The 21,334-nt window shown below is 44.2% G+C and overlaps 1 protein-coding gene across 3 annotated transcripts in view; it reads left to right on the plus strand.

Annotated features, from left to right (window-relative positions):
• The first annotated feature begins 655 nt into the window (after positions 1-655).
• The window catches only part of PATJ (PATJ, crumbs cell polarity complex component), a 419,471-nt gene continuing 398,792 nt past the window's right edge, over positions 656-21,334 (plus strand). For all 3 annotated transcript variants that reach the window (XM_025398758.1, XM_025398765.1, XM_025398774.1), the window contains exons 1-3: positions 656-910; positions 20,188-20,244; positions 20,347-20,513. In XM_025398758.1, the coding sequence (XP_025254543.1) occupies positions 20,223-20,244; positions 20,347-20,513 (189 nt within the window). In that variant the 5' untranslated portion in view covers positions 656-910; positions 20,188-20,222. The remainder of the gene's footprint in view (positions 911-20,187; positions 20,245-20,346; positions 20,514-21,334) is intronic.

Raw genomic sequence — 21,334 nt, forward strand, 5'->3', positions numbered from 1 at the left:
AGATTGATTCTCTTTATCGTTAATGTGTGGACTGTATCAGGCAAGTAAAACCCCTATCATCAAAAGTCTAAAGTTATTAAAGGGAGTGGAAGAATACCATCGGGGCATATTTTTCTCGAAGGTGTGATACACAAATAAAATTAATGTATAGTGAAATCATCACTGTATTTAGAGTCAAAATGCCTTGCCTGTGTTCCAAACTTTGGGCCAGTCAACCTACCTGGTGTACGGTTTCCTCATTATTTTCTTCAGAGAGTAATTGAGATATTGCATAAGCTAGCACCCAGCATACAGCAGGCAAACTACTGCTGGATTTCTTCCTTCCACTAAATGAGAAGAAAATAATGACTCCCACATTTACACGTTTTAGAATATTTTATTTTGCGTGAGCAAAATATAGAAAACGAGGGATGAGAGAACAAGAAAGGAAAGGGGCAAAAAGGCAAGGTGTTAAGCGGATTGACCCAACGCTTTCATTGATATCCTCCCCAATTTCCTGGATCTTGGGTCTCGCTCTCCACGCAGGCCTCCAACCACACCGGTCTGTCCGGATCTCCCTCCCCGTCAGTGCCGGCTGTCCCCACCAAGCGCAGTCTCATCCGCTCCCCCGCTCCCACAGCCCACTTTTCCCAGGCCCTTGGCCATCCCGCGCCCTGTAGGAATTCACCTGCACAGAAACAGCCAGGGAAACCGTCCTCCCTCCTTGGAGCCCGCCTCCCGCAGCCCCGGGCTCCCTCCTCCGCCCCCGCGCCACCCCGGCGCCCCGCCCCGGGCGGAGAGAGTCGGGGCGAGGGGAGGGCCTGCCAGGTGAGGCGCGGCCACCCTAGGCCTCTCACTTCCGCCCAGGTGAGGCAGGGCCGACACCGAGCCCGCCCGACCCGGGCTCCCACCTGCTCCTCCAGCGCACCAGGTAAAGCGTGGGGTCCCAGCTGTGCGGTGCGCACTTGCCCCTGGGGGTCCCCGCGCCTGGAGGCCAGCCAGGCGCAGCTCCCTCGCGGGCTTCCCGGGCCTGCCTGCCCTGTCCCCGCTCTCTCCCCGCCCGCCCGCCTGGTGTGGGTGGGAGCTGGAGAAGGAGGGCGCCGCCGGGCGCTCAGAGGGGCCGCGGCTGGGATGGGGCGCCCGCTGCGTGCGCCCGCGCTGGCCCGGGAGGCGGGGCGGGGGCGCCGTCCTCCTGCGTCGGGCCCGGGTGACCCCACGGTGGTCTCCGCCCCGCCGCGCAGGGCTCGCCGAGGCCGCGGGCAGGGAGGGGCGCCGCCCCGCCTCCCCAGGCCTTTCGGGCCTCAAATCTCGGCCCACTGGTATTCGGGGGTGGCACGGATCCGATTTTGCGCCCAGATCGGTGCCCATGTTTCGCTCCCAGAGGTGGGCGGAGTCTTTCCCTCCATCGGTGGCCGTGGAAGGAGGGAACGGGGTGAGGGGACAAAGAGGAGGGGGTGCTCAGAGCCGGGCTGAGTGGGCGACTTGGGCTCGGCCGCGTCCCGTAGCGGAGGTTCCCAAACCAGCGGTCAAGCCCTGGGCTCTGCCAGCCTTGCTGCGTAGAAAGGGAGGTTCGGTGGGAAAGTGCTTCCAGCCTTAGGGGAAATTCTTGGATTCCTGCTTTTAAATCAAGCTCAGCAAAGCGTTTTCAGATCACTCCCACCCTCCAAAGCGCCCCAGTCGTCCTGCACGCAGGCCGAATTAAGTGAACACCCCTTCACTTGGCACTTTGTCATATTTCCGAGTGACTCTTGCACTTTGGATTCGAGTTTGTTGTTTACTGACTTGCCTCTGCCATTTAGAGGGTGCCCCTTTCAGGGCCTTATTTCTCCACTGCATTTAGGGTCTGGCTATTGGTAGGTGCGCGACAAGGGTTTCTTAAATGAATGAAGAAGCCTTTGGAAACCCTGAAGGACAATGTCGATTCCACTGAGGATGATACTACCACATTCTGGGCTAAATTCCTATTGGCGGCCAATTAATTTGCACACATCTATTTGAAAGAAGTGGAGGCAGGGGCAGCAGTTAAAAACTTAAATCTGTTTGCAGCATTAGAAAATGTTAGGTGAGACTGAGCCTTTTAGCTAAAGTGAGCTTTGATGTTTTTAGGGCCCCTAATGCCTTTAAGATGTTGTTAACAACAACAACAAAACACTCCAAATATGTTGAATTTATTTGGGAATGAGAAATGAGGATTGTAGCCCAAGGGGCACAGCCCTGGCAAGCCATATATGCATGTAAGAGGGGAGGGTAAAGGGAAACTTTTATTGGCAAAGTAAGTGCAGATAAGCTGCTTGAAAACAGAGTTTATTGGTTTTGCAGACTCCAAGTCAGAGTTGGCCATTGTCGAAGATGCCATTACTGGGCAGGTGTTATGGAGAGCATCTTATCAGGCCTGGCACCCTGCCTCATGCCTGTTATCTCAGCTACTTAGGAGGCTTAGGCAGGAGGATCGCTTAGGCAGGAGGATCCCTTGAGGCCAAGAGTTGGAGACCAGCCTGAGCAACATGGCTGTCTTTACAGAAAAAGCTTTTTAAATAGTCAGGTGTGTCGGGAGGTTGAGGCAGGAGAATTGCTTGAGCCCAGGAGATGGAGGCTGCGGTGAGTGGTGTTTGTACCACTACACTCCAGCCTGGGTGACAGAGCAAGAACCCTGCCTCAAAAAAGAAAAAAAAAAAAAGGGAAAAAAGATGATCTTATCTTATCTTATCTTATCTTATCTGAATTACTGCATTCCTAAAGAAAGAATTTCTTAGGGGGTTATTTTAGTTTCTTGAGATCTTTATCTTAGACATGCAAGCATGAGCTTTCTCCCTCATGCTCTTCATCTCTAGTTTGTTTGGGTCTGAGAAAAAGTGATTTTGACCTGGTATCTGCAACTTTCACAAAAATAATAAGAAAGTTAATAAATATGGAAATACTTATGGATAGAACTTAGAACTTATAAAAGGAGTTCTGAAGAGATTTGCCCTTACTAGTCCAGATCCTATTAGGGGTAAGAGGAAAAACACAAACTTTTTCCTCTGCTCTCACACCACTGCAATCAACACTGAAGATTTCTGTGACCAAATAAATGTGTGGGGTAATCAGTTCTGCATCAAACAATAGCTGAGCATCTTCCAGTTCGATTCTGATACTGTCTACCTGGGGATAGTGTCAGATCCCATAGGACTGCCCCCACTTCTGATGCCAATCACAAGTCCTAGATTGTTTTACCCTGGCTTCTAACTAACCACCTATAAATTGGGAATCCCATAACCCCCTCCTCTGGTTTGGTTAATTTGCTAGAGCAGCTCACGAAACTCAAGAAAACACTTATTTAGGTTTATTACTAGTTTATTATTAAGAATATTACAGAGGATACAAGAGGAAGAGATGCATAACGTGAGGTTTGAGAAGGGGCATACCACATTCCAGGAACCTCCGTGTGTTCAGATATTGAGAAGCTCTCCCTACCCCATTTTCTTGGGCTTTTTATGGAGACTTCACTGGGTAAACATAATTGAAGCATGGAGTAGGGGAAACCCAGCAATGCCTATCTGTTCAGATTTTTCTTGGCCTCTCTCTGTAGCATTCCTTCCTCCAGGGTATGGGCAGGACCCCTTCTTATGGGGGTCTTACGACCTACAGTCAGACAACGGAGGTCAGATAATTTTTAAAAATATTTATTTATTTATTTATTTTGAGACAGAGTCTTGCTCTGCTGCCCAGGCTGGAGTGCAGTGTCGTGATCTCAGCTCACTGCAACCTCTGCCTGCCGGGTTCAAGTGATTCTCCTGCCTCAGACTCCTGGGTAGCTGGGATTACAGGCCTGTGCCACCATGCCTGGCTAATTTTTGTATTTTTAGTAGAAACAGGGTTTTACCATATTGGCCAGGCTGGTCTTGAACTCCTGACCTCAAGTGATCCACCTGTCTTGGCCTCCCAAAGTGCTGGGATTACGGGCATCAGTCACTGCACCTAGCCAAAATTATTTTTATTTTAATTAATTAATTTAGAGACAGAGTCTTGCTCTGTTGCCTAGTCTGGAGTGCAATGGTGCTATCTTGGCTCACTGCAACTTCCACCTCCCAGGATCAAGTGCTTCTCCTGCCTCAGCTTCCGGAGTAGCTTGGATTACAGGTGCCTGCCACCACGCCTGGCTAATTTTTGTATTTTTAGTAGAGATGTGATTTCACCATGCTGGCCAGGCTGGTCTCGAACTCCTGACCTCAGGCAATCCATCTGCCTTGGACTCCCAAAGTGCTGGGATTACAGGCGTGAGCCACCAGACCTGGCAATTATTTTTATTTTTAAAACTTTTTATTCATTTTATTTATTTATTTTTGAGACAGAGCCTTACTCTGTTGCTCAGGCTGAAGTGCAGTGCTGCCATCTCCACTCACTGCAACCTTCACCTCCTCTGGTTCAAGCGATTCTCCTGGCTCAGCCTCGCAACTATGTGGGGGCGTGTGCCCCCGTGACCAGATAATTTTTTTTTTTTTTTTCGTATTTTTAGTAGAGACAGGGTTTTGCCATGTTGGCCAGGCTGGTCTCGGACTCCTGACCTCAAGAGATCTGCCCGACTAGGCCTCCCAAAATGCTGGGATTACAGATGTGAGCCATCATGCCTGGCCTCTTTGAAAAAATTTTTAGTAGAGACTGGGTCTTGCTGTATCGCTCAGGCTGGTCTCGGGCTCCTGGTCCCAAGCTGTCCTCCCGACTTGGCCTGTGAAAGTGTTAGACTTACAGGTGTGAACCACCCTTCCAGCCCAGAGAATTTCCTTACAGCCAGCTTCAAGATGGAAAAGCAGGGGAAGATGAGAGTCCTGCCTTGGGGAGAAAAAGGAGCAGATGAAAGGAGGGGCAGGAGAGTGTCAGAGAGATTTCTGTTTTCGGAGGACTGCTTCTGAGACCTAAAGCGCCCCACCAGTGTAACAAAAGACTGTAACAAGAGTCATGGGAGGTATGAACCAGGAACCATAGATGAAAACCAATATACAATATCACAAGGAGGTCACATAAAATGGGTTTCCCATCAGAAAAATAGTTGTGTCTACAGCTGAATAGAAATTGTATTAAGCTCTCTTCTGCATTTAATGAAACCGTAATAAGTTTAAGCCATGCATTAATATTTCTGTAACTATAAAGCTAACATATTCATTGTAGAAAAATTGGAGAAAATTTTCAAAAAAGAAACTAAAAGTACACAAACTATCTACTATTGAGAGGTAACCACTAATAACATTAGGATGTATTTTCTTTCCGATTGCGTTTTTAAAGTTAAAGAGAAAAATCTGTATATATGTTCTCATAGTGAATTCGCATTTAGAACCTTGTGATTCTGAGACAGTGGCTCAGCATTTTCTAGTTCTTACAACTGCATTTTTACTTAACGGCATTTAATCATTATCCTTACACTGAACAGCCAGCAGTCTGAATTTACTTGCTTTGTTAAAGTTTAACAAGAATACATTAGGTTGGGGAAGCCAAAGTGGGATTTAATTTGTTCACTTAAGACTTTGCTCCCCTTGGTGAGCCAACTTGGTAAGTTTTTTGAGAAACGGGACCGATCTGCCTTGGTATTTGCATGACCATTGCTATGTTTTTTTCCTTAGGGTTTTGTGTAGATTTGGATGCCTTTTTTAAAGCCCTTATTTTAGGTTCGGGTGCAAATGGGGAGAAGTTTCGTGCCTGTCAATACCCTTCCTTTTAAGTCAGTGGGATAGATCGATGCTGAAGATGTGGAGCTCACTTATTTTTTGTGTTTGTACAGCTGTCCAGCCAGTAAAGTTTGGAGACAGGGAATTGGGTCCACTTACCATGTAACGCTTGACAAGTCATTTAATTCTGGTCCTCCAGAATCTGGTCCCATTTGCAAATGGTCTGCCTTATAGAGATTTGGCAAGGTTGAAAGAAAATAATGTTCAAGAATGTGTCTCGTAATCTGTAAGCTATTATTCTCCTGCTTTTTGTTTCTCCCTTATGTTTAATTCCAGTAAAATTATGGAATTGTGATCTTTTTATAGGGAAGAACTCAAGTTTGTGAGTGTTCTTACTCAGATAGTAACTTTAAGAAAAGGCATAGAGACCATATGAGCTGAATTGATAAAGAATTCTTTTCTAAAAACACGGTGGAGGAAGAAAAAACAAAAACAAAACAGGAATCTTTCTGAAAAGGTATAGATTAAAACTTTACTACAGTAAGCCACTCTCACACATGGGCATGGGCCACTTTATATTGGGTTACTTAGGATTGAAATGTGCTGTAAATGCACAATACACACAATTTTTTGAACAGATGTCTTGTAAAGGAAACTGAAATATCTTATTTTTATTTTTTGAGACACAGTTTCACTCTATTGCAAAGGCTGGAGCCGCCTCCTGGGTTCAAGTGATTCTCGTGCCTAGTCTCCCAAGTAGCTGGGATTACAGGCGTGTGCCACCACGCCTTTGCTAATTTTTGCATTTTTAGTAGAAACAGGGTTTCACCATGTTGCTCGGGCTGGTCTCGAACTTCTGACCTTGTGATACACCCACCTCAGCCTCCCAAAGTGCTGGAATTACAAGCATGAGCCACTGATCTGAATATGTTTATTCGTAAGAGGGTTTAGTTTACCAAAGCAGTTACACTCTTATGTGTATAATGCCTTTTATTATTATTATTATTATATTTTTGAGACGAGTCTTGCTCTGTTGCCCATGCTGGAGTGCAGTGGCTTGATCTCCGCTCACTCCAACCTCTACCTCCCAGGTTTAAGCCATTCTCTTGCCTCAGCCTCCTGAGTAGCTGGAACTGCAGGCATGCACCACCACGTCTGGCTAATTTTTTGTATTTTTAGTACAGATGGGGTTTCACCATGTTGGCCAGGCTGGTCTTGAACTTCTGACCTCAAGCAATCCACCCACCTAAGCCCTGCAAAGTGCTGTGATTACAGGCATGAGCCACTGCACCTGGCCATGTAAATGGATTTAAACTCCAAATTATAGGTCCTCTCTGTAACCTCCTCCCTTGTACTCACTACAATGGTGAAACATTTTATTTTTTAGTCTTCTCAAAACTAACTTACTGATTATACACTAAAATCTCTGCTACAATAATTTAATTATTAGCTTTTGCAGTGCTATGATCATGGTTCACTAGCCCTGACCTCCTGGTCGTGAGGGTTCCTCCCACCTCAGCCTGGACTACAGGCATGCACTACCATGCTCAGCTAGTTTTAGTTTTTGTAGAGATGGAGTTTTGCCATGTTTTAAATCATTTTGATTGAAAAGAGATGCTAATAGTAGCTATCATTTGTTGAATGTGTACCGTGTGCACATTCAGCCAAATGCTCTAAATTATGCTCTTTAGTCTTTTCAACATACATATGAAGTAATTTTTTTTCTTTTTTTCCCCTGAGATGAAGTCTCACCCTGTCACCCAGGCTGGAGTGCTGTGGTGTCATCTTGGCTCACTGCAACCTGCATCTCCTGGGTTCAAGCAATTCTCCTGCCTCAGCCTCCCAAGTAGCTGGGATTCAGGTGCCCAACACCACGCCTAGCTTTCTTTCTTTCTTTTTTTTTTTTTAATTTAAACAGAATTTCGCTCTTGTTGCATTTTTAGTAGAGATGGGTTTCATCATGTTGGCCAGGCTGGTCTCGAACTCCTGACCTCATGATCCACCCACCTCAGCCTCCAAAAGTGCTAGGATTACAGGCGTGAGCCACTGCGCCCAGCCATGAAGTAATTTTTTATTAACTCGTTTTTACAAATAAGGGGACTGAGGTGTAGGGAGAGTTAAACAATTGGCCCACAGAGATTTCAAAGCTCATAGGCTATAGAATTTCCCATATTTCAATAATTGGCTATTGAATCAGCTGGCAAAAAGTTCACTATTGAAGTAGACATTTAGTTCTAATCCTATTTTTGTGTTAGTGACCAATAGGAAATGATCTAAATTCTCACCAACAGGAGATTGAGTGAAGAAAGTATGTATTCCTACTGTCGAATATTACTTAGTTGTTACAGTGGCTGAGGAGGAACTGCTTATATCATCATGAGTAACATCCCCAACCCCAGCCTGGTTTTTTTTTTTGGAGTCAGGGTCTCACTCTGTCGCCCAGGCTGTGGAGTGCAGTGGTGTGATCATGGCTCACTGCAGCCTAGACATCCTGGGCTCAATTGATCCTCCTACCTCAGCCTCCCAAGTAGCTGGGAGTACAGGTGTGTGCCACCACATCTGGCTAATTTTTAAATTTTTTGTCAAGATGGGGTCTTGTCATGTTGCCCAGGCTGGTCTCAAACTGTGGCTCAAGTGATCCGTTTGCCTTGGCCTCCCAAAGTGCGGGATAACAGATGAATAAATCTTAAAAATGTAAAGTTGACCTTAAAATAGCAAGTTGCTGAAGAATAAGTATACAGTATGATGTAATTTATATAAAGTTTAAAAATCTGCTGAACAATAATATTGTAAACCAGGACAATGTGTGTTTTAAGAATTTCACATTTGAATTTTGTCTATATTCATTGCTTGCATTTGGGAAGCTGCCTCATAGTTCAAAGAAGTTAATGGAACCACTGTGAGATTAACATTCTCTAATGCAGGTTGCACTGTTAGAACCAAAGCAGACCAAGGTCCTGCCCTTGCTTTAACCCTCTGCACGCCTTGCTTGGTTTGGTGGATAGCTTCTAGGCCTGGGTCTGTGGGCTTTCAGGGACAGGTGAGTTCATTTCACTTTAGCTTCCATTATTAATAATTAGTAAGTGTGGCTTTGACAATAGGGGTTGGTGGGCAGGGCTTCTGCCTGGTCTCCCTTGGGGTTATTTTCTGGAGCTTTTTTTTTGAGATGGAGTTTCACTACTTTTGCCCAGGCTGTAGTGCAATGGTGTGATCTCGGCTTACCACTCCACCTCCCAGGTTCAGGCAATTCTCCTGTTACTGCTGCTACTGAGTAGCTGGGATTACAGGTGCCCACGACCACGCCTGGCTAATATTTTTGTTTTTTTAGTAGAGACAGGGGTTTCTCGATGTTGGTCAGGCTGGTCTTGAACTCCCAACCTCAGGTGTTCTGCCCTCATCGGCCTCCCAAAGTGCTGGGATACAGGCATGAGCCGCCGTGCCGGGCCTGTTTTTTGGAGCTTCTAATGAAGTTCCAGGACATAATGTGGTAGAAGAGGGAGATGAGTTAAGTGAATGTTGAAGGTCAGGTTGTAAATGTTCCCTCCATTTAAAATGTGAAGTATTCTCTCATTTTTAAAGTAGTTATCTACTAAACAGTCACTAACAGTGGAACCCCTTCCCCATGAAATTAACTCTCTCCAATGGCATCTATGTTTCCTTGCTTTGTTTTTACCTTTTTTGATAGCATCCCTTTCTCTTTTTTATTTTATTTTACCTTTTTTTTTTTTTTTTTTTTTTTTTTTGAGATGGAGCCTCACTCTGTTGCCCAGGCTGGAGTGCAGTGGTGCAATCTCCACTCACTGCTTCCTCTGCCTCATGGATTCAAGTGATTCTCCTGCCTCAGCCTCCCGAATAGCTGGGATTACAGGTGTGCACCACGACGTCTGGCTAATTTTTGTATTTTTAGTGGAGACGGGGTTTCACCATGTTAGCCAGGCTGGTCTCAAACTCCTGGCCTCAAGTGATCCACCTGCCGTGGCCTTCCAGAGTGCTGGGAGTACAGGCGTGAGCCACCATGCCCGACTTCTGATATGACCATGATTTCTGGGGAGAAGTTAGGAGTGCACAGTCTGCAGTATGGGTAAAATCGAACAGCATTTTTGAGGTGGAAACGAATCATTAGTGAATAGTATGAATGCCCAGGTCTTGTTAATGGGGACTGGCTACATGATCAGAGACCTCTAAGTGTGAAAATTGCCCAGATTTTTTTGTCACCGTTGCTCGTTGGAGAAAGCTGCTACCAACCAGAATACAGAAGCCTACCACAGACAGGGTGTTGTGTCTCGAGCCTGTAATTCCAGCACTTTGGGAGGCCGAGGCAGGTGGAACGTCTGAGGACAGGAGTTCAAGAACAGCTGATCAACATGGGGAAAGCCCGCCTTTACTAAAAATCCAAAAACTAGCCAGGTGTGGTGGTGCATACCTGTAGTCTCAGCTACTAGGGAGGCTGAGGCAGGAGGATTGCTTGAACCCAGGAGGTGGAGGTTGCAGTGAGCCAAGATCGCCCCACTGCACTCCAGCCTGGGCAACAGAGTGAGACCCTATCTCAAAAAAAAAAAAAGGGCTGGGTGTGGTGGCTCACGCCTGTAATCCCAGGACTTTGGGAGGCTGAGGCGGTGGATCATCTGAAGTTGGGAGTTTGAGACCAGCCTGACCAACATGGGAAAACCCCATCTCTACTAAAAATACAAAATTAGCCAGGCGTGGTGGCTCATACCTGTAATCCCAGCTACTCGGGAAGTTGAGGCAGGAGAATTGCCTGAACCTGAGAGGCAGAGGTTGCAGTGAGCCAAGATCGCACCATTGCACTCCAGCCTGGGCAACAAGAGCAAAACTCCATCTCACAAAATAAAAATAATAAAAGAAGGCTACCATATAACAGTTTAACTTTGTTCCTACAAAAGTGGCCAAGTTATAGGCAGAGTATTGATATGCTTTGGTTAACTTTGAATAATTTAATGAGAAAATTAGCGTGAGTTAACTGAATTATTCTGAAAAACTGACTCTGTTTTCATTTCTTTCCTTTTTTTTTTTTGAGACAGGGTCTTGCTCTGTCACCCAGGCTGGAGTGTAGTGGCGCCGTCTCGGCTCACTGCATCCTCTGCCTCCCAGGTTCAAGCGATTCTTCTGCCTCAGCCTCCCGAGTAGCTGGGATTACAGGCACCTGCCACCACGCCCAGCTAATTTTTGTATTTTTAGCAGAGACAGAGTTTCACCATTTTGGCCAGGCTGGTCCTAAACTCCTGACCTTGTGATCCGCCCGCCTCGGCCTCCCAAAGTGTTGGAATTACAGGCATGAGCCATGGCGCCCAGCCTTCATTTCATTAAAAAAAAAAATTATGTTCATTGAAGCACTATTCACAAGTTTTTATTTCAGATTCTGAATTTAAAGTGGTGTCTTTCAACTTCAACATTTCCTGAATGTTCACTGTCAGGAGGATTTAAACATTGCTTAGGCTTAAGCAATGTTAAGCAAACTGTCAGGATTGTTCTGGAATTTATATATGTTTCCAAAATTCCAGGGATATAGTGGTCCAAAATATAGTATTTTTCTATTTAAAGTGTTGGGAAAAGGTGTTGTCATTTGCTAGGAACACAAGGCTAGGACACCTGACTTGGGTCTGCATTTGTATAGCAGCAGATGTATTTATTTGAAGTACTGGTGAAGAGCAACCATTATTCTTTGGCTAGGAAAGTTTATCATTTAATCAGTACTTCCTAAATGCTGAACTTTGAGGACAAAAGAATGATAATTAGACACATCCTGAGCTTTGTACTGCAAAGGAAACAATAGAAACTTAAAGCTTCAATTTTTGAATAACTTCAGAAATCATGACTATATTTATGCTTGACATTGATATTTGCACTTGATATTGATCAGCATAAATATGATTATATTTACACTTGCTCATTGATTCTTCCAACTCCTTGGTTCAATGAGCTCTGGAAAATTCCCACTGGGGAGTTATGTGTGGTCTAATGGTGACCTGCCCAATTCACAGGTGTGGTTAGAGGCCGAACACCTGTTCTTTCCCACAGAGATTGCAAGTGATCTTTTTCTCCCCAAATTTCAGCTTAGACATATCATATATCTTAGTAAATCAGTGGGGAGTTACATTCTTGTGAGGTGCTGGGAGCTCAAAAAGCATGTTTTGCAGAATCCTTACTTTGCCTAAATTCTTGATTCTGTTATATATATTTTATTTTTATTCTTTTTGAGACAGAGTCTTGCTCTGTCACCAGGCTGGAGTGCAGTGGCATGATCTTGGCTCACTGCAGTCTTGGCTCACTGCAATCTCCACCTTCCCGGTTCAAGCAATTCTCCTGCCTCAGCCTCCCAAGTAGCTGGGATTACAGGCACGCATCACCACGCCCAGTTGATTTTTGTATTTTTAGTAGAGATGGGGTTTCACCATGTTGACCAGGCTGGTCTCGAACTCCTGACCTCAGGTGATCCACCTGCCTCGGCCTCCCAAAGTGCTGGGATTACAGACATGAGCCACCATGCGTGGCTTATGTATTTTATTTATTAAGTTTTTTATCAATCAGATCAAGAGTTTAATAAATATATATAATAAATATAATAAAATAAATAGAGAATATAATTTAATTTAAAATTAAATTTCTTTCTCTCTTCAAATGCTTCATTAATTGCCATTGGCCTAGGCCTTGGGTTTTAAAAAGCCACAATATTATAATAATTTCCTTCAACCACATTCTACAGTGAACCAGATATGAAAAATTCATGACACAAACTCTCTTGATCAATGATGGAGTGGAAACTCCCAAGCATAATAAAGTTCTTCTCTGGAGGCTGTCCAAGTATGAGGACAGTAGTACAATGTGGCATCTTAATTTCTAGCTGTGATCAATTGTAGGTAGCCTATCTATGACAAGTTAGACTCAGTTTTACCATGTCAACAAAGTTGAAATCCCCCTCCATAAGCCCTGTTGGTTTCTTAACTAAACAGGTCAAGTTTGAATGACCAAAGATTTCATGTGACCATACTCTGAGTGAGACATAGGTTCCATTTAGCCTGAGTGCTGTTTGACGGATAGTGAGTTGCAGAGTTACTTGTGTTTCTTCCTTCTCTTGTCATATACTCTTTTTTAATCACAGCTAACTGCACCCTCAATTTCCTGGGCTCAGGTGATTCTCCCACCTCAGCCTCCCAAATAACTGAAACTACACCTTTGCCACCATGCCTGGCTAATTTTTTTTTTTTTTTTTTTTTTTGTAGATACAGGATTTTGCTATGTTGCCCAGGCTGGTCTCAAACTCCTGGGCTCAAGCAATCCACCCACTTGGGCCTTTCAAAGTCCTGGGATTACAGGCATGAGCCACCATGCCTGGCCTTATATACTTGTAGAGCTTTAATCTTCTTCCCTAGACATTTCTTTACACCATGGAATTGTAATTTTCCAGGCCTGCTCTGTGGGCATAGTTTAAGCTTACTAATTATGAGTCAGAGACTTGGGTTTCATGGTGTGCACCTGTAGTCCCACCGACTCAGGAGGCTGAGGAGGAAGGATCTCTTTAGCCCAGGAGTCCAAATGCAGCCTGGCAACATAATGAGACTCTGTTTCTAAGAAAATAGAATAAAATAAGAGAGGTAGATGGCCAACCAATTTCTACCCTTAATCCTTACCAAGGGATACTCCACTGTGGTCTCCAAAATGTGCAAGATGATCCATTAAGAGGTTAGGAAGATGGCAGGGCGCGATGGCTCACACCTGTAATCCCCGCACTTTGGGAGTTCGAGGCGGGTTGGTCACGAGGTCAGGAGTTCAAGACCAGCCTGGCCAAGATAGTGAAACCCCGTCTCTACTAAAAATACAAAAATTAGCTGGATGTAGTGGTGGTCACTTGTAATCCCCACTCCTTGGAAGGCTGAGGCAGAGAATTGCTTGAACCCGGGAGGTGGAGGTTGCAGTGAGCCGAGATTGCGCCACTGCACTCCAGCCTGGGCGACAGTGAGACTCCGTCTCAAAAAAAAAAGAGCTTAGGAAGATGACAGTAAAACTTTAGCATTTTTACCTTACCCTCAAGTTTCTATGTTATGTTTTAAAACATATGTTAGTATAGTAGTATTTGTTTATTTTAAAATAAATTGAGATACATGGCCAACACATTTTTTCTGATGGGAATGTGTGTTTTAAAAAGTTTGAAGACCACTAATCTATACTATTATCAGAATTACCTTTTAAAAATAGAAATCTGGACTCAGTACTTCCCTACTTAAAAGCCTTTAATTATTTCCTGTTGCTAAAAGGATAAAGACCAGTCTGCTTAGCATTATTTACAAGGACCCTTTCAAATTGCTCTATCTAAATCAGTGCTTCTCAGACTATCAGTGGTGAAAGATCAGGCTCCTCACTCTATAATCTTTCAAGAACTGATATTTTTGTAAAATAAGTTATTAGAAAAAATGAAATTTTAATAAGACATACAAAATACGGCCAAGTTTTTTTTTTTTTTTTCCTTTGGGACAGACTTTCTGTTGCCCAGGCTGGGGTGCAATGGTGTGATCCAGGCTCACCACAACCTCTGCCTCCTGGGTTCAGGCAGTTCTCCTGCCTCAGCCTCCCGAGTAGCTGGATTACAGGCACCCGCTACCACGCCTGGCTAATTTTTGTATTTTTAGTAGAGACGGGGTTTCTCCATGTTAGTCTTTTTTTTTTTTTTTTTGAGACGGAGTCTCGCTGTGTCACCCAGGCTGGAGTGCAGTGGCCGGATCTCGGCTCACTGCAAGCTCCGCCTCCCGGGTTTAGCCATTCTCCTGCCTCAGCCTCCTGAGTAGCTGGGACTACAGGCGCCCGCCACTTCGCCCGGCTAGTTTTTTGTATTTTTTAGTAGAGACGGGGTTTCACCGTGTTAGCCAGGATGGTCTCGATCTCCTGACCTCGTGATCCGCCCGTCTCGGCCTCCCAAAGTGCTGGGATTACAGGCTTGAGCCACCGCGCCCGGCCTCCATGTTAGTCTTGAACTCCTGACCTCAGGTGATCCACCCGCCTCGGCCTTTCAAACTGCTGGCATTGCAGGTGTGAGCCACCGCACCCAGCCGCCAAGTCTTTTATTACTAAATGTAAGACATTTTACTCTGCCATATTGCAGGAAAGTTTCTGAATGTTCATTCCCAATTTCAATACCTGTGCCTTTATGGGCCAAGCATCAGTTTGCAGTTTATACTTGGAGTAATAGTGGTCTTTTTTCCCCTTTCTGCTACTTCTAGAGACCTTATATTAGGTCCTTTAAAGCTAGTTATTGTTTTCACAGAAAGTCATGCACTTCTGCACCTGTATGCAGTGGTTCTTCAGTTGTGATCTCTGGTCTAGGAGCATCACAGGGTCACCAGAGAACTTGCTAGAAATGCAGATTTTCAGGGCCTACCTCAGACCTACTGAATCAGAAACTCTGAGGGTGGGACTCTGCAATTTCTGGTATAACAAGCCCTACAGGTGATTCTATGCATGCTAAAGTTTGAGAACCACTAACCTAGGGTAGCCTTATGTATTACTCAAACCAGGACACTTTTATTTTTTTATTTTTTTGGAGACAGAGTCTCTTTCTGTCACCTAGACTGGAGTGCAGTGGCATGATTTCGGTTCACTGAAACCTCCGTCTCCTGGATTCAAGCAATTCTTCTGCCTCAGCCTCCCAAGTGGCCGGGACTGCAGGCATGTGCCACCACGCCTGGCAGAGTTTTGTATTTTTAGTAGAGACACGGTTTCATCATATTGTCCAGACTGGTCTCCAACTCCTGACCTCAAGTGATCCGTCCGCTTCGGCTTTCCGAAGCGTTGGGATTACAGGCATGAGCCGCTGCGCCAGGCCTAAACCGAGACACTTTGGAGAGCGAAGAGACTGAAATACAGCACTATTAATAATGATGCTGGGTAAAGTGCGACTTGAGGCTGTCAAGAGCAAACGAGGACTGATGGTCACTCTACTTTTGCTATTTTACTTTATTTTATTTATTTATTTTTTTGAGATGGAGTCTCGCTCTGTCACCCAGGCTGGAGTGCGGTGGTGTGATCTCGGCTCACTGCAACCTCCATCTTCTGAGTTCAAGCAATTCTCCTGTTTCACCCTCCTGAGTAGCTGGGATTACAGGTGCCCGGCACCACACCCGGCTAATGTTTATATTTTTAGTAGAGACAGAGTTTCTTTTTTCTTTTTTATTCCTGAGACAAGATTTTGCTCTGTTGCCCAGGCTGGAGTGCAATGGTGTGATCTTGGCTCACCACAACCTCCGCCTCCCGAGTTCAAGCAATTCTTCTGCCTTAGGCTCCCGAGTAGCTGGGATTACAGGCATGCGCCACTACCCCCAGTGGTTAAAATAGTGCTTAACTTAAATATATTTTCTTTTTATTTTGAGACAAGGTTTCTCTCTGTCACTGAGGCTGGAATGCAGTGCTGTGATCCTAGCTCATTGCAGCCTTGACCTCCCACGCTCAAGCAATGCTCCCACCTCAGCTTCCAGAGTAGCTGGGATAGGTGTGTGCCACCACAGTTGGGCTAATTTTAAAAAATTTTTATAGAGACAGGGTCTCCCTATGTTGCCCAGGCTGGTCTCATACTTTTGGCCTCAAGCAGTCCTCCTACCTCAGCCTTCCAAAGTGGATCATAGGTGCCTGCCACCACGCCCAGCAAATTTTTGTGTTTTTTTTTTTTTTTTTTTTTTTTTTGAGACGGAGTCTCGCTCTGTTGCCCAGGCTGGAGTGCAGTGGCCGGATCTCAGCTCACTGCAAGCTCCGCCTCCCGGGTTTACGCCATTCTCCTGCCTCAGCCTCCCGAGTAGCTGGGACTACAGGCGCCCGCCACCTCGCCCGGCTAGTTTTTTGTATTTTTTAGTAGAGACGGGGTTTCACCGTGTTAGCCAGGATGGTCTCGATCTTCTGACCTCGTGATCCGCCCGTCTCAGCCTCCCAAAGTGCTGGGATTACAGGCTTGAGCCACCGCGCCCGGCCTAAATTTTTGTGTTTTTAGTAGATGGGGTTTCACCATGTTGGTCAGGCTGTTCTCCAGCTCCTGACCTCAAGTGATCCGCCTACCTCGGCCTCCCAAAGTGATGGGATTACTGGCGTGAGCCACAGTGCCCGGGCTAATTGCTTTTGATAATTTACTTTTTCCAGGAGTTTTGCTATTAAAAATGCAGTAAATACCCTTGCATACACATCTTTGTGCCCCTTTGCCAGTATTTCTTTCAGAGTGACACTCAGAAGTAAAAATTACACACTCTTTTAGGACAACTTAGCAGTGTCAGTATACATTGTGCAAATTTTTATTTCCACCTATTTTTTCATGACATTTGGAGTATAAACTATTATTTTCTCTAATAAATCAATAAATGTCAAAATCAATAAATGTCAGTTGAGATTTGGCAGTAAATAAAATGTCATCTTATTGTTTTAGTTTGCATTCTTTGATTTGGAGAGGTTGATGTGTTGATGACCAGCAGACCGCTCCTTTCAGTCCTGTTGGGCTGTATGCTGCTATATGAGAGTACAGTGCTGTCATGACTGCCCTTCTGTTATTCACAGTTACCTCTCGCTGGGTAGTTGTATGAGTTGTACAGTTGAGATGCTGAGCGCATCAGAAGTATTTCTTTGATGTTCTATTCAGCACTTCTTTTGGTATTCCCATTGAATCCAGTGAACATTTGGATGGAATACTTAGACCTTTTATCAATGCCAATGGCATCCTTTATTGGTTTTCTTTTTTTTTTATTTTTTATTTTTTTTTGAGACGGAGTCTCGCTCTGTCGCCCAGGCTGGAGTGCAGTGGCCGGATCTCAGCTCACTGCAAGCTCTGCCTCCTGGGTTTACGCCATTCTCCTGCCTCAGCCTCCCGAGTAGCTGGGACCACAGGCGCCCACCACCTCGCCCGGCTAGTTTTTTGTATTTTTTAGTAGAGACGGGGTTTCACTGTATTAGCCAGGATGGTCTCGACCTCCTGACCTTTTGATCCGCCCGTCTCGGCCTCCCAAAGTGCTGGGATTACAGGCTTGAGCCACCGCGCCCGGCCCTTTATTGGTTTTCAATATGCTTTTTTGCTCAATGATCTCGAATTAGAAGATAAAGATCTCATTCAGCCACCATATCCAGGTTGATGTGAGAAAATTTTGATTGTATAATACTCATATTTCTTTGATGGTTCATTACAAGTGTGTATCACTAGTAAAAATCACTGAAAATGTCTCATTTTGGTCATACATAGTAAAGGGTTTTGCTAGCCTTTTGAGTTTTTAATTATGTTACATTTTAGGTTACTTTCATCAAATCACTGGAATTAAGGAAACATTATCCATAGAGAATGCCACTTTGAGTGGTTTCTTTTTTCTTTTTCTTTTTTTTTTTTTTTTTGGAAAAAGAGTCTGGTTCTATTTCCTAGGCTGGAGTGTAGTGGCATGATCTCGGCTCACCGCAACCTCCACCGCCCAGATTCAAGCAGTTCCCCTGCCTCAGCCTCCCGAGTAGCTGGAATTACAGGCGAGCGCCACCACGCCTGACTAATTTTTGTATTTTTAGTAGAGACAGGGTTTCTCTGTGTTGGCCAGGCTGGTCTTGAATTCCTGACCTCAGGTGATCCACCCACCTCGATCTCTCCAAGTGTGGGATTACAGGTGTGAGCTGCAGCATACCTGTAATTTCTTTTGAGCTATAGATGACTAGTAAAAATCTGAGATCATTTGTACAGCTCGGGAATTTTTCTTTTATTTTTTGTTGAGATGGGGTCTCCCTTTGTCACCCGGGCCAGAGTGCAGTGGCATAATCATGGCTCACTGCAACCTTGACCTCCTGGGCTCAAGCGATCCTCTCACCTCAGTCTCCAGTGTAGCTGGGATTATAGGTACAAGCCACCACACCGGCTAATTTTTTTTGTTTTTGTAGGGATGAGGTTTCACTTTGTTGCCCAGGCTGATCTCAAACTCCTGGCTTCAAGTGATCCTTCCACCTTGACCTCCTAAAGTGCTGGGATCACAGTGAGCCACTGTGCCTGGCCTGGTTCAATAAATTTTGATAAATATATACATCTGTGTAAACAGTACCCCCTTCAAGACACAGAATGTTTCCGTCACGCCAAAAAAGCTTCCTTGAACCCCTTCCCAGTGTAGGGGAGGGAAAATAGCTTCTACCCTTCCAAGTTTTCGGTTGGGGCCCCTGTAATAAAAGGTAGATTAACAAGAGAAAAACATGTAAACTTGTTTAATGTAAGTTTTACATGACATGGGAGCCTTCATAAGGAAATGAAGACCTGAAGAAACAGTAAAACCTGAGTGTTTTTAAGTTAGGTTTGATGAAGAAGGAAGAGTTGTGGAATGTGATAGGACAGAAAGGGATATGAGCTAAGAGGAGTAAACTGGGAAAAACTTAACAAGGCCTGTTTGTTCAGATTCCTCTGGGTGTTCCTCTATTTCTGTTTTTAAATTTTGAGACAGGGTCTCACTCTTTTCCCCAGGCTGGAGTGCAGTGGCTCATAGCTCACTGCGGCCTCATCCTCTTGGGCTCAAGTGATCCTCCTGCCACAGCCTCCTAAGCAGCGGGGACTACGGGTATGTGCCACTATGCATGGCTGAGTTTTTAAATTTTTTGTAGAGATGGGCTCTTACTGTTACCCAAGCTGGCCTCAAACTCTGGGGCGCAAGTAATCCTCCTTCATCGGCCTCCCAAAGTGCTGGGATTATAGGCATGAGTCACTGCACCTAGCCACTCTGTCTTTTGAGATTAAGATGCTGCTATCTTCTGGGTATAGAGAGGACACCTCTCACACGAGGATCCTATGATCTGCTTCAGGGGAAGTCCTTTCTGCACCTGCTGTTTCTCAGATTCCTTCAGCTTAAAATACGCAAAATGCCAAGATGTCATATTTTGAGAGTAGTATGTTCTGAAGCCTGTCATGGTCAACTCCCTATCACCCTGCCCCAGGTAAATTTATCTATAATTGTAGATTAGTTTTGTCAGTACTTGAACTTCATATGGATGGAATCATACAGTGCAGTTTGTGACTTTTTTGGGTCAGGTTTCTTTTTTCAACATACCATTTTTGAGATTTATCCTTGTTGTGTATCAGTAATTTTTCCTTTTCATTTCTGAATATTATATACCATTTGTTTATTCATCTGTTTCTAGACACTTGGGTTTTTATAGTTTTGGGGTTTTTATAAATAAAAATGCTATAAACTTCCATGTACAGGCGTTTTTGTGAGCATATATTTTCATGAATACTGCGTAAGTATTTGTGAGTGGAAGTGCTGGGTCATATAGTAAGTGTATTTTTAACTTTATGAGAAACTACCAATTTTCCAAAGTGGTTGTGACATTTTACATTTCTCTTAGCAATGTACAATAGTTCCAGGCACTTACAGCCTCGATGCTTAGTATTGTCTGTTTTAAAATTTTAATTATCTTAATGGGTGTGTAGTGGCACCTCATTGTGGTTATAATTTGAATTTCACTGAGTGGAGTCTTGATAAAGAATGTTCTTGAGGTTTTCCTGAATTTTTCTACAGGATTATAGCCATATACAATTGAAATTCATCTTTTATATTTTTAAATTTTTCTTTAGGTATCTTTAAGAGTGATTCAAGGGAATAATTCAAAATGCCTGAAAATCCTGCTACAGGTATACTGGATATATTGTTCTATAATTTAATTAATTAATGATTTTAAAATGGAATCTCAGATGAGACTTAACTATTACTCTACTTATTCATCTTAACCCAAGATAAACTGCAGGTCCTGCAGGTACTTGATCGCCTGAAAATGAAATTGCAGGAGAAGGGTGACACGTCACAGAATGAGAAGTTATCTGTGTTTTATGAGACACTAAAGAGTCCTCTCTTCAACCAGATACTCACACTTCAGCAGTCCATCAAGCAACTGAAAGGACAAGTAAGTTACCCATCAGTTTTACGTTAATATATATATTAATATATTCAAACCATCAAAGAAAGATAGAGGAGATAGACAAAGACAAATTATCTTTAAGGACTCAGTTCAGCAAAGAGGCTGTATTGGGACCCGTAACCTATAACCTGTGGGTAGCACTGGCATAGACAATTTAGAAATGTCAATAATCAATTTTTTCTTTCGCAGCTGGGCGTGGTGGTGTGTACCGGTAGTCCCAGCAACTCAGGAGTCTGAGGTGGGAGGATTGTGTGAGCCCAGGGGTTCCAGGTTGCAGTGAGCCATGGTCATGCCACTTCACTCCAGCCTGCATGACAGAGTTGAGACCCTGTCTCTCAAAAAAAAAAAAAAATTGTGTTTGGTTTTAGAATATGGTTTTTGTACTTATTTAAATATGTAAAGGTCAGATGCTTTGAGAATTCTCAACATCTTCAAAATTATAAAATAGTGCTTAACTTAAATATATTTTATTTTTATTTTGAGACAAGGTTTCTCTCTGTCACTGAGGCTGGAATGCAGTGCTGTGATCCTAGCTCATTGCAGCCTTGACCTCCCACGCTCAAGCAATGCTCCCACCTCAGCTTCCAGAGTAGCTGGGATAGGTGTGTGCCACCACAGTTGGGCTAATTTTAAAAAATTTTTATAGAGACAGGGTCTCCCTATGTTGCCCAGGCTGGTCTCATACTATTGGCCTCAAGCAGTCCTCCTACCTCAGCCTTCCAAAGTGCTGGGAATATGGGCATGAGCCACCTCGCCCAGGCGTATTTTCTTTGTGAAGTCTTTTTTTTTTTTTTTTTAAGTAGAGA

This window comes from Theropithecus gelada, chromosome 1 (genome assembly GCF_003255815.1).
Source record: "Theropithecus gelada isolate Dixy chromosome 1, Tgel_1.0, whole genome shotgun sequence".
In the NCBI taxonomy this organism is placed as follows: domain Eukaryota; kingdom Metazoa; phylum Chordata; class Mammalia; order Primates; family Cercopithecidae; genus Theropithecus; species Theropithecus gelada.